At 40.1% G+C, this 13,922-nt stretch overlaps 1 protein-coding gene across 1 annotated transcript in view; it reads right to left on the bottom strand.

The window, feature by feature from the left end:
- The window catches only part of LOC127979060 (26S proteasome non-ATPase regulatory subunit 3-like), a 20,908-nt gene extending 7,717 nt beyond the window's left edge, over positions 1–13,191 (bottom strand). The window contains exons 1-5 of the mRNA XM_052584182.1: positions 12,920–13,191; positions 6,583–6,773; positions 1,430–1,567; positions 1,146–1,282; positions 878–1,068 (exon numbers count right to left, since the gene is read on the bottom strand). Of these exons, the coding sequence (XP_052440142.1) occupies positions 878–1,068; positions 1,146–1,282; positions 1,430–1,567; positions 6,583–6,773; positions 12,920–13,055 (793 nt within the window). The 5' untranslated portion in view covers positions 13,056–13,191. The remainder of the gene's footprint in view (positions 1–877; positions 1,069–1,145; positions 1,283–1,429; positions 1,568–6,582; positions 6,774–12,919) is intronic.
- Positions 13,192–13,922: the final 731 nt, after the last annotated feature.

Here is a 13,922-nt window from a genome sequence, read left to right as displayed (position 1 = left end):
CAGGACGCGAGCGACACCACACACAGAAGCAGAGCTGTGGAGTCAGGACACGGAGGATTAAACTCAGAATATGACAACATCTAATATTGATATGGATCCCGCACAGTTTAATAATGGCCTCACTGTAACCCCTGACTATAACAAAAAGAGTTTTCTGATGCAGTGCTCGAGCCTCACGCTCCAGACTAACACACGCCGTTCAATCAGAACATTACTGCGCTTATCAATAAAGACCTGCACTTAATAATAATAATAATAATACTATTACAAGTTCATTTCTTGTCTATTTCATGTGTATACAGACTTGACAGTAAAGCTCTAAGCTTGAGTTGGGAAGCACACAAAATGTTTTAACTTTTAACAACAGTAACATGCTAAATCTAATTATTATAATAATATTAAAATCAAATGTATAATATTTCATGTAGAAAATGTATACATTCTTTGTGTAATTATGATTAATCACAAATTGAAGGCAGGTTTGTTCTTATGAATTAAATGAATGACTAATAAGACAATAAGTGCTCCATCTACTGGTGTTAATGGAGATAGGATTTATAAAAAACATTGACACGGGATCATTTTAGAGCTTTACAGTGCTGGAAAGAGCTGTGAACTGCTTGCATTACTCTCTCCAAGCCTGAAATGAATGGACTACATTCGACTCTGTTCAGCAACACTGTGGTTCCAGCTGGAGTTACTGCGTCTGGTTTCCTGCACACCGGTGTGTCGCGGTCCGAGCTGACGAACGGTTATACTGCGCTGCTCAGACGACCTTCACGCTCGTGTTTCACTTGACATCTGACCTTTCTCATGTACAACACAGATAGCAGCGACTGCATTCATATAGCAGATAGCATGCGTGACACACACTCACCGGTGTAGTAGAGGTAGCGCGCCCACTCGTTGTTGTTGGCCAGCTCAGGGAACACAGACTTGGACACCAGTTTCTCGGCCTGGTCGTACAGATGGTACTGCAGGTAGTTACGCAGCAGCAGGTTGAGCAGCGTGGCCTGGCCGTCAGCGTCGTGACGGAGCGTAGCCGTCCTCAAGCGTGTGTGCAGGAAACTGTGTTCACCAGAGAGCAGAGTGAGCACAACAGCCCAGCTGAAGCGGAGGTCAAAGGTCATGAGGAGGACACTTACCTGCGCACCACATCCAGCTGGTTCAGGAACTCGTACACGCGCGAGTGATAGTAATAACACTTGGCAGCCACTAAGTCCAGAGCCCTGCGGTTCTGAGAGCCCATCTTCTGCAGCAGATCATCAGACACTTTCTGAGCCTGAGGACAGAGATCAGACCAAACCTCATCATCTGTAGAGAGCTGAAGAACATGCTGTTCATGTGCTGGACTGCAGTGGAATCCAGCTCTGCTAGCAGGATTAGCCTGAGTCGTATCTTATGTGCACACACAGGGAGTGTTTCTGACCTGGGCGTAGTGTTTGTTGTTGGTGAGGTAGATCACCAGCAGCAGCTGTAGATAAGCCTCCACCTCTGGGATGAGTGGTGTCACCGCAGCTTTCCCCGTGCGTGGCCTGAACTGAACTTCTCCTTCCTTCTCCAGCGGCTGAAGCACAAACACACAACAGACCCAGAGCTCAACATTAACTGTTCTCCAGAGAGCTGCTCCTCTTCTGCACATAGAAACACCAGCACCTGATTTAGTAGCACTGGAATAATGACCATTAGTTATTCTTTTTAACAATATTAGAAGCTGTGTGTTTTGGAATTAAACATTTAACAGTAGCAGTAGCTTGAGCAGGGAAACAGATGCACATGTATTAGCCGATGTCCATGTTTAGAAATCAGGGCAGCCGATAACTGATGGCCAATAAATGATGCCAACTTTTTTTAACATATATTTGCCCAATTTTCTATTTTTTTTCATTCAACTCATAGAAGTGAGTTTGACCAAATGATTGCAGGGTACAAGATAGTAATAGTAGTAGCCCAATATAGAGTAATAATCCATGGCTCAAAACTCCATTCTGAAGCAGTGTGTCCCACAGACTGCAGATCACCTCTCTGCCAGCAGGAGGCGCTGTCGGAGCAGAGAAAGAGAGGTCGCCAAATGTCACAAAAGAAGTGTGTTTTTGGTTGCCAGGGCAAGACAACCCTGCACAGATTACCAAAAGAGAAACAGCATTAAGGGACCAGTGGATGGAGTTTATTTTTACAGAGCATCAACGGAGTTGTGCAAGTGTTTGTGTTTGTTCCCTGCATTTCGAAGATGCTTGTTTTACAAACAAGGCCCAGTTTGACGACGGATTTGCGTATCGTTTATTTCTTAAGGATAATGCAGTCCCAAGGAAAAAGGGTCACGATCGTGTGTTGGAACCGCAGGCGGTGAGTAAAACTGCTTCAAATATCTCTGCCTCCTTGTTAGTGCGTCCCCTCCCATGCCGGAGACCCGGGTAAACTGGTTTTTAAAGAGTTTTAAATTAAGAATGAATTTGTCTCAGCTTTTCTTTAATAAAAAGCTGTTAAATGTTTTAATAACATAGTAAAACCTGTTAACATTAAACATTTGCACATTCACTCAATAGAGATGTGCGGGGGCATAGCCATCTTTTCAGAAGTGAGGGGGGCAGAAATCACACACACACACACACACACACACGCACACAAACATAACACAAAATAATATAAAACATTACAATATAACATTTCTGTAATCAATATAGCCTACCAGTCTATAGTTTTTTAATATAAGATTTTTAATGTTTTTAAAGAAGTCTCTTCTGCTCACCAAGCTTGCATTTATTTGATCCAAAGTACAGCAAAAGCAATTGTGAAATATTTGTACTATTTAAAATAACTGTTTTCTATTTGAATTTATTGTAAAAAGTAATTTATTCCTGTGATCAAAGCTGAATTGTCAGCATCATTACTCCAGTCTTCAGTGTCACATGATCCTTCAGAAATCAGTCTAATATGATGATTTGCTGATGATCAATATTTAAAACAGATGAGTAAGTTTTTCAGTATTCTTAGATGAATAGAAGGATCAAAAAATCAAAATCAATTCACATTTATGTGAAACAAAAAGCCATTCAAAAAGCCATTCAAATACCATTCAAAAGTTAAAAAAAAAATTTTGTCAGTTTTTTGGAAAATAAATTATAGAAATGAATACTTTTATTTAGAAAGGATTCTTTAAATTGAACAAAAGTGATGATAAAGACATAATTTTACAAAAGATTTCGATTTCAAATAAATATTGTTCTTCTGAATTTTCTATTCATCAAAGAAACCTGAAAAAAAAATCTACTCCGCTGTTTTCAACATTATCATAAGTGTTTTTTAGCAGCAAATCAGAATATTAGAACTATATCACAAACTGCTTTGTTCTGAACTCTCTCACACAGACACGGAAGAGAAGACAATGCTGAATAAAGTCGTAGTTTTTGCTATTTTTGGACCAAAATGTATTTTTGATGCATCAAAAAATTCTAACTGATCCTCTGATGTCACATGGACTACTTTGATGATGTTTTTCTTACCTTTCTGGACATGGACAGTATACCGTACACACAGCTTCAATGGAGGGACTGAGAGCTCTCGGACTAAATCTAAAATATCTTAAACTGTGTTCTGAAGATGAACGGAGGTCTCACGGGTTTGGAAAGACATGAGGGTGAGTTATTGATTACATAATTTAGATTATTGGGTGAACTAACCCTTTAAGCTAAAATAATGTTTTTTTTAATATAATGTTTAAGTTACTACTTGTTAAAACAATCACTTTTAAGTTAATACTTGTCAAAACAATCACTTTAGCAGAGTTTGTACAATTTTCTGCACATTTAAAAAAAAAAAAATTCAGTCTATGCGTATAGGCGTTGTGGCATATCAGCGAAAAGAACTTAAATTGCACATTCAGTTTTGATCATACAGATTAAGAGCAATACATCGATCGAATCTTTAAAGGGTCTACTTTTATTTGTATACACACATAATGAGAAACTTTGTGCATTTATAAAATAAAGAAAACAGAGTGTGCTGTCTGCAGCCTTTGTCTGCGTGATCTTCATTTAGAAATGCGTCATTAAAATGAACTGAAACTCAACAAATACTCTAAAAAGAGATATGAGAGATATTTCTATAGAAATCTTGACATGTGTACTTTTAAACTAAGCAAGTCAGATCGACAACAAATATTAAGTAATAAAGCAATCCATATGAAACCAATGCTATGTCCAGTCTTTCACGTCTTCATTAACTCTAATGCGACCACGCCCACGCTATAGATATATAATCATCCATGTGAATCGTGCGGCGTGTACACATTAATATCATGTTTTTAATGATGGTTTCATTCTAAACATGGTGATTATCTCCAAGGACTCCCAACATAATATGGTATTTAGCATCTGAATCTAACCATATAATGTCAACAAATGGAAAAGTCAGCAGTCTATTTATGATCATGTTAATCATGGCGCTTTTAGTCGCTACAGCGGGGGCGCTTTTTTACCCCAAATACGATACATTTACATATTCTTTTGTTATTTAAAAACCGTTGCTTTAATTATCATAAACAAAACTGAAAAACATAAAGAAGAGCTTTGTCTCAAAATATGTGCATTGATTTTTTTTAGCTATTCTCATTTGCTACTTAAATCTACAACATCAAAAAAAAAACTGATCAAGCAAGCACAGAATCAACTTTGCGGTGCTGCGCACGATCGCGTCAGAGATGGAACAGATAACCCCCGTGTATAGTTGTTTTTGACAGAAGCACATATTGGACAATTTAAAAAAAATAGCAGCATAAACAAAACTGATTTCAAAATTTAATTCAAGCACTTTCAAGGACCTATGTTAGTTTTCAAGTACTTTCCAGGCCTTGAATCCATAGGTTTGAAATTCAAGTACTTTCAAGAAGCGTGGGAACCCTGGTTAATAAAGACAATCGTTCAGTGTGTGTTCATGTTTTTGTTGCTGTTACGTGACGTAGCGGTGTCTAGGGGCGAGATGTGGGCTGATGATGTCATCGTTTCATAAAATAAACCGATTCGTCCAGACGAAAACACAAAGGCAGCATTTTCTAATTTATCCACTCTGGGAGTTTAAAAAATATCTGTTTCACTCTCCCAAACCCTGGATCTGTGTGGATGAAACAGCTACCTGATAAAAGACCTGTGCGTATTCACAGAAATGTGTCTCCGAGTGGACGGGGCCTAAGAAGACATGATATCGTGGAGGATATTGATATATTGGATACTGGATAGAGAAGTTTGGTCTGAATTAAACGTGTTTCTACTTTCACAATGACTTGTTGCACTTCTGAATGTGTAAACTTTCCGGCATCAGTTCTGGTAGGGTAAATCGTTACGGGCTGTCATTAGCTGAAGCTGTGTGTGAACAAGCCTCTGATGAGAGTGTGAGCTGCTCCGTCTCTCACAGCCTCAGAGCAGGGTTGACAGGTTTTCACAGCAAAACCCACACAATTACTACTCAAAACCAGCCCAACAAGCCCTTTTCAGGGGCGATCCCCTGCTAAAAGACACTTTCGGGGCTAAATATCACGTTATGGCTTTAACATCCTGCTGCAACAGAGTAAAAGCAGCTGGGCTTGGCAGCACTGGCTCAGAGGCAGTTCAGCAACAATGCTTAGCTGCCCGCCGGTGCGCCTGTCTATAAATCAGTCCATTAATCCAACCAGCAGTAACAGTGCTGAACACAATGTTTAACTGATTTTTACAGGCTAAAATGTAAATACACTGACTGAGTTAGGACAGCTCCTATTCAAATTCACCATTGGTCTTCCAGAGTATCATACATTTGGATATTGTTTCGCTTCACATGATAATCTCCAGAGCGTGCGTGTGTTTGTCCTCGGGGCTCCCCCACACATCAGGATTGCTGATCTTTTGGTGTGGACCCAGCATTAGCCAAACAAGTAAAACCTGACGCTGGAGATGCAAGCTGACTGTCCTCCAGCAGGAGGCGCTGTGAGAGCAGCAGAGATCAGATCCAAACCTTTGCCCCCAGAGGAGGTTTGATTTCATTCAACCAAGTCAAACGCCACAAACAGACCAATGAATGGGAAACACTGTATATCCAAATATGGGAAATGGGTTTAAAAATTATATCACCGTTATTGAAAAAAATAATATTGCGATACATACTGATATTGAATCATTTTCCAGACTTCGTCTCAGTCTAAATTATATTCACACTGATGTTTTAGGAAGCCAATCCAATTAGAATATAATAATAATAATAATAACAACGACGATGATGACAGTAACAGACATATATTGTAAAACAATTGCACTGTAAAATTATTGAAAACGTATATTTCATAAGTTATTAGGTATTTTATTTATGCTTTAGACTGCAGTAGGGAAATTTTTCACACTTGAAAGAGTGTTTTAAACCGCTAGCTGTCATACTGCACGTGTAATCGAGGAGTTCATCAGATTCATTCAGAGTGAAGCGAGTGGTTCTGACAGCGCTTGATGGAGACTCACACTGGCTGGAGCCCTGTGTATCAGTCTTCAATACGATTGAACACATACAGACCAACTGCTGATTTCAACACATAGACTGAGGAACAGAGGTGTGTGTTTGTACCTGGTCCAGGAAGCCCAGCAGGAACTCTTTGCTGGCAGCGTTGGAGGTGAAGAACCCGGACACAGCTTTGTGCAGCACATTGTGATTGAGACGACGGCTGGTGGAGGGCAGAGCTCGCAGGGCACGGAGGACGAAGCGTGGCTCCTTCCCCTGCACGGCCTTCTCGATCTGCTTCACGTGCTCCTTGATCTCTGCAGCAGACACACACTCATCATCCACTCGACCGCTTCCATTATCACACGCTCACATTCAGAGGAAACTAAACAACAGTTAACACTGCTCTATCATCGTTTTAACATGTGTCTTACAATAACAACCATGGCTGACTTAGTGACTGAGTTTAAGGAAATCTAATGTTAAACCTATTGAAATGTGTTTAAAAGCCTGGCCATCACTTTACAGTGTCTCCATGAGAGTTTAATGTGTGTAGATGACACCAGCTACATTAAAAACCTCCAGCACACTTCTGGATAAGGCTGAGCAATAGAAGCAAAAATTAACATCTCTGTATTTTTTGGCTGATTTACAGTATACATTAGCCTATATCTTGGTATTTTCTATTTGGATTAAACAAATAAAGTGAATGTAAGCATGTAGGCATATATTATGTGAGACAAAGGGTTAAAATTACATTACATTGTAACGCTGCAATCTAAAAACACATACACATACACACACATATATTGAGAGTGAGGAGTTGTCGCCCCTCCCTCGAGATCACGGTCTCCGTCATGTTAGCAGGACACCGGCGGTGAAACAGGATTGTTTACATGTGTTGTTAACTCAGTAGTAGAGGAGGTTCTCACTATTCTGCACTGTTTTACCATGCCTGGAAGTCACTGCTGTGTTAAAAACTGCTGCAGTACCTCTCACGATACATATGGAGAACATAGGAACAATGGAGTACAGTTTTTTTAGGTTACACCAAGCGCAAAGCAGCGGTATTTGGAGAAGCGCTCAAGTGGCACAGAGACCTGGATCATTTACCTCCATGCACACATATGGATATTGGGAATTATATTGTTTTTGGTTTAAGTTACTACACAATGCAGGAGTTTAAAAGCCACAAGTCTTTGGAAAGTTTCGAGGCTTTCTGCTGTGGCTGGGTCCATCTACAGCAGCTGATGAAAACAGTGTTGTACTGGCCAAAGTTAGTTTATTCACATGCGTTTTAGTGTATTGTAATTACATTGCATTTAGATGTAACTGCGACTGAACACTAGATTGTAACGAGATGTTCAATGTATACGAACGTTTCCAACATGTTTTGATGTAGGCTAAAGCTGTGTATGTTTAGTTATGATTTGATTTTAGCCCAGTGACACATACTGTACCAGGTTTTTTTTGTTGGGGGCTGCAAAGTGGACAAACCAGTTCTGGTTTAGCTAGGGTAGTTAAATATGTGATTGCGAGATGTAAATGTCCTGGTTAGGTTAAAGCCATTAACAGCGTGAATGCAAGGTGACTTACATCGTAAACAATATAATTCCCAATGTCCATATGTGTGCATGGAGGTAAATGGTCCAGGTCTCTGTGCTGCTGCTGGGAGCTCGTATGGGTCGATATTTCAGATGCCTGAGAGCTTCTCCAAACACCGCTGTTTTGCGCTTGATGTGAGCTTGTTCCTGTAAGGTCCCCTTTCTTTCACCTTATGTTTTTGCATTGCTTTACTTTCTTCCTTTTCTTTCTCAGAGCGGATAGCGTGTTTCATTTTGTTTCATATTGTCTGACCATGCTAGTGGATCTGCCGTAGAGTCAATTGGTTGATCTTGGAGATAGCGGGTTAACTCCGTGTCCGCGCGCTCTGATCGGTAAAGGGGCAGAGATTTCAGACCTCCGTTTAGGAGATCTGTCACAAAACTCATCATCCGCGCCAAAGTATTTTGAGCAAATTTCAAAGCCGCACCCGCCCGCCATCCGCTGATTGTTTTGCGGTGTATGGACAGTGCAATGCTTTGCTGATGCGAGCCGCAAAAAAAAGCCCTTGTCTGTTCTAGAAAGGATGCAGCAAAGATGTTTAATGCTAATGTATGAGGCATAGGCCTACGCTGAGTTTCATTACGATGAGATGCGCTCTAGTTCACAGTGCAGTGCAAGTGGCGCGCTGGTGCTTCTGTGTCACGGTTATCATTCTCTGCTATATTTGCCTTTTATTTACCCTTTCATTTTAAAGGTTTTCTACAAAGCAAAATTTAATGAAGTGGTAAATATCATGTCTGAGGATTTACAAAACTTCATTAAGTGGTAAAAACCATGTTTCCCGATATATTGCGCATCTTATGATCCTATCTAAAAAATGAAAATAATTTTTGATAAAAAATGTTTGTAAAAAATATTTTAATGACACGGTTTTGGCGGTTATAGAGTTCTGATGACGGTGTTCAACTATAACCGCCGGTTTCACGGTTATATACGTCACACCCCTACTCTCAATACACACACACACACACATATATATATATATATATGTGTGTGTGTATAAATTGCATTTTATAACAGTTCACTGGCATATTAAAAGTGATATTGTCAGTATATTAATATTTTATAAGAGTTATAAGATTTTTTAATAATACTGCTATGTCATAATTATTCAACCCCTATTCAACATTGCTGTTTTTAAATCACTTATTTGCATGGTGGGGAATAAAACAGTCTCAAAACACAATTAAGCTTTTAGAAACTCTATTAAAGTCCCCGTGAAACGGAAGTGAAAAAAAAAAACGACTTTTCTCCAGTATTGTGACGTATTTCCGAGAGAAACGGAATAATAAATGAGGAAAATAGTGGGCGTGGCTTATTTTCCAACTAGCACCTGATTGGATCTAGATAAGTAGGTGTGTTCAATTGCATGAGACATGGTTCATTTCAACTCACCGTCGTCAAACTTTGTGAGGTACCAACGGTGTACACTGACGGGACAGTGTTATCTGTTAATGACAGATATCTCACAAACCCCATTTTGTGTTTTGTCCAATTTTTGAAGCATCCGCGCGTGAAGTGCTTGGAGCACATCCATGACCACTCTGTTATCCCTCCTTCTTCGAAATGTAACGAATCGAGCCATCTGGACCGTAACGAGGGAATTTTAGGTAAAGGGAAAAGTGTTCCGGGAGTTCCACAACCAAAGATGCACCTCCTCGCCATCTCTCCTTTCACGCGCTGTCAATGCTGGCAAACACACAGGCAGCCTGTCCACTGTCGGTTGGAGGGGCGTGGTTACGGATTAAGCAGACGCCCAATTCCTCAAGCCTACGTCATCAGTGAAGGTCCTCCAATGCAGAGGGGAGGGGCTTTTTCAGATTTTGATTAAAGATTATGAAGCCAAAATTTTTTGTGTGTGGATTGACTCGCATGGATGAATTGTTCAGCACAAAACGATCAATTTAGGCGAACAAAGTAAATATAGTCAATTTTGATTTCATGTGGACTTTAAAAACAGAATTAACTTGAGCTGTTACACATACAGTTAGCCCATGCATGTGTTGAAGTTGAGTAGCAAAAATATCAAAAGAGATCTCACAAAAGCTAAAGAGAATAAATATCGTAGTACTTTAGAAAGGCTAAGGCTATATGAAGATTTCCAAGACATTGAAAGTTCCTAGAGACACAGCTCTCAGCCTTATTCCTTAGCTTAAAGTGTGTTTTAGCAGAAAACCTTTGAGGTTGTGGAAGAAAAAGCACAATATCATAAAATGTTTAATCAGAGCAACTGAGAAAAACCTGCAATGTACAGCCAAAGACTTGCAAGATGACCCGATGAAAGGAGGAAACCCATTTCAAAGCAGTGTGTAAGAAGAACACTAGACAAGTATTGCCTTTATGTTGAGACATCTTGATGAATAGCACTCTTGATCAAGAAGAACAAAGCACAACTTGAACTTGATAAAATACATTTGTGTAGACTAGGGCTGGGACAACGCGTCAAGGTCATCGATGATGTTGACGCAAAAAATACGTCGACACAAAATATGCGCATCGATTCGTCGACCTGTTTTTATTTCTCTAAAAAACGTTTACCTTATGTGCGCTGAATATACGCGATGGCCGGATCAACATTCTGTCCAACGTTATATAACCAATCCAGGGGTTTTTCTGCATTGATCTTTTTTTTTGTGCTCGCACACTCACGGTCTTCAAACAACACGAGCGCTGTCTTGCTCTCTCTCTCCCTGCTGAATATTAACCAAAATCATTAGAAACGATAGAAAAAGGGCGGAACGTGTTTCACGTGGAGCATTCGGAGATTTTTTTTTTCTCCATGACAGGCTGTTGGCTCCCACTGTTACTTTTTTGTTAATTATTTTTTTGGAAAAGCACTCTCTGTATTAGCTTAAAGCCCTCAAGTTAACATTGGTTACTGTATTCTTTCAATTGCTCTAAACAAGTATTTTGGGTGACCTTTTTTTATTGAATGCTAGACATCAAGTTGTTATTTTCATCTGAAAGAAGAACTTTTTTTCAGTAAGCAAGGCCCTGTGTGTTCAGTAAGCTTGTTTCAGTAAGCTGTGTTTTCAAGGCTTGAATTGAATGCTATCTCTATACAAGTGCAAAGTAATGCATTCTTAGTCAGTCTTTTATTTTGTACTTTTAAGAGCAATAAACATATATTGCAATGTTAAGGAACTCATGTTTTTTTTTCATTCAGATATGTAAATCAACATGTATAAATTGTTAGTAGTCAATTAATGGGGAGATAATCGAAATTGAATCAGTCTGAAAATATTTATTGTTAGATTAATCGATGCATCGAAAAAATAATAGTTAGATTAATCGTTTAAAAAATAATCGTTTATCCCAGCCCTAGGGTGGACTTGTGGAGCTCAGGAGGAATGTAATATGGAGTGATGTGACCAAACTGGATCTTTTTGGGCCCATGGATCAGCGGTGTGTGCTGCAAACCAGGCCAAGCTCATAAGCAGAACACCATCTCCATCCCCAAACCTGGAGGTGGATCAGTCCTGTTATGGGGTTTCTTTACTGCAGAAGGAAGAGGAAATCATGACTGTTTGAAGGACATCATGGATTCTTTAAAGTGTCAGGCCATTTTGACAAGAATTGTGATGCCTGAAAAACTGAAGCTGATGATCAATGGACTTTCCTGCAGGACAGTCATCCCAGAGTACACATCCAAATCTACTTCTGCTTGGTTCAGGGATCAGTCACAGAATGTACTTGAGTGACCTGTTCAGTCTCCAGGCTTTATTCTCATTGTGAATATCTGGTTGAATTTGAAGAAAGCAGTGGCAATGTGAAAACCAAAGATTATTAGTGATCTGAAAGCTTTTTCAGGCGAGGAATGGGTCAAGACTGTAGTAGAGAGCTGACAGAAGCTTCTAAACACTTACAGACAGCGTTCATTGGAGATTTTAAAGAATAAAAGATTCTGCACAAAATGTGAGTTGTGAGTAACGGTCTATAAACTATAGGCTACTACAAGAGAAATAATATTTAACGCAGAAATTATTTAAATGCAAAATAAACAAAACAACGCTCTGACTGGTTGAACTTCATCTTTTTCTCTTGCTTGTTTTGAACACTGCGCGTGGACAGAGGCGTCACTAGATTTGTGCGTAGTTTAGAGTGACAAATCATTCCAGCGTATTTTGAGAATTCATTAGCACTTGGCTAATATTATACATTTAGTCGCTCAGAGTGAAGATTTACTCGCACTATAGAGGGTTGCCTGCTGTGTTTTTGAAGGGAATGCGCCCCCGATCTACATAAATGTGTTTATGTTCTCATGAATCATTCGTGATTCAGCTTCACCCAAGTGTAAGGGGTTTTTAGTGAATCTTTGCTGATTGCCTTTCCTAATAATTTCCTAATTAGCAAGTTCCACAGCTAAAGTAAACAGTCTCATGAGAAAGATGGTCACCCCACAGAAGAGAAGGCCCACAGTAACATCACTACACTCTGGAGCGTAACTACTCTGTAACATCACTACTGTGTAACATCACTACTGTGTAACATCACTACTGTGTAACATCACTACTGTGTAACATCACTACTGTGTAACTACTCTATAACGTCACTACTGTGTAACGTCACTACTGTGTAACATCACTACTGTGTAACTACTCTATAACGTCACTACTGTGTAACGTCACTACATTGTAACCACTCTCACTACTCTATAACGTCACTACACTCTGAAGCATCACTACACTGGCGGTTATTGGACTGGTTCTGGTCAGAATGGTCGGGTAACACACGGCAGATCACAGATTCGAGTCATCACTGTCAGATGTCCGTGTGGTGTGACCGGTAAACGAGCGTGTGCTCGTGTCGTGACTGATATTTATGATAATAATGATGTGTGTGTGTGTGTTGTTCAGACCGTCGAGCGTCAGCTGGTCCTGCTCTCGCGGCGCGCGCGGATCCTCTTCCTTCATCTCAACGTCTTGCGGGTCCGCGCCGCTCTTCTCTTTCTCCGCGCGGGGTTTCTCGCGTCGCTTTGCCGTCGCTTCTTTCATGTCTCAGCGCAGTCGTTGGAGCTCGATCGCAGAATGTCACAATCGCGTGTAAATAAGAAGTTGACGGAGCGTTTGAATACACGCCGAAGATGACTGGCAATTCTGACGGACCGCAGTGCATTCTGGGAGGCTGGCGCTCTTCCTCGCGCGGTTTCTGTGTGGAGCTGAGGCGCTCGAGGAGAGTGCTGCCACCTAGTGCTCAGCGTTCCTACAGCACCACACAAACCCTTCAGTCTGAGCGCTGCAGAAGATGAACTACAGCCTAGCTGACCTGTTTCATAAAAACATATTAATACACCTCTTTCTGCCACTCTCTGTCAGCGCGTGTAATGAGCACGTGCATTTACTGGATACTAAATATTAACTTTTTCATTTAAAGCTTCAGATGTCCACAATGGTGTTCAAATGTCCATGAAATTCTTTCTTTGCAGTTTTTAAAACAGAACATACAAGGGAAATAACATATACGTTTGGAAAAATATAAGTTTGGAGAATGGATATGTAACAAACAAACAATCAAATAGTCAAATAAATATAGAAAAAGTACCTGCACGACTGGCTGACAACGTTTCTTTCTTTAACGTAAAATATGACCTTGATGACTGAGTCAAGAGAAGCTGGTGCCAGACCAGAGAGAGAAGATCGAGAAGAAGGTCATTGAAGCGCCTGACACGTACAGAAAGAGCAGAGGATAACACTTTAACAGGATCCATGTGAGCAGCTTTAAAAGACACTCTTTTTGTTTAATCTGTGACACAATACTGACTAAGAGCTCCCAAAATGTTAATAAATCTCTTTACATCTTACCATCTAACCTTGATTTCATATAAAACATTATGTTACAGTGTTCAGTATTTCCAGATTTAT

This window comes from Carassius gibelio, chromosome B19 (genome assembly GCF_023724105.1).
Source record: "Carassius gibelio isolate Cgi1373 ecotype wild population from Czech Republic chromosome B19, carGib1.2-hapl.c, whole genome shotgun sequence".
Lineage (NCBI taxonomy): Eukaryota > Metazoa > Chordata > Actinopteri > Cypriniformes > Cyprinidae > Carassius > Carassius gibelio.
The sequence above is the reverse complement of the archived record's forward strand: the minus strand, read 5'-3'. Positions and strand labels throughout refer to the sequence as shown.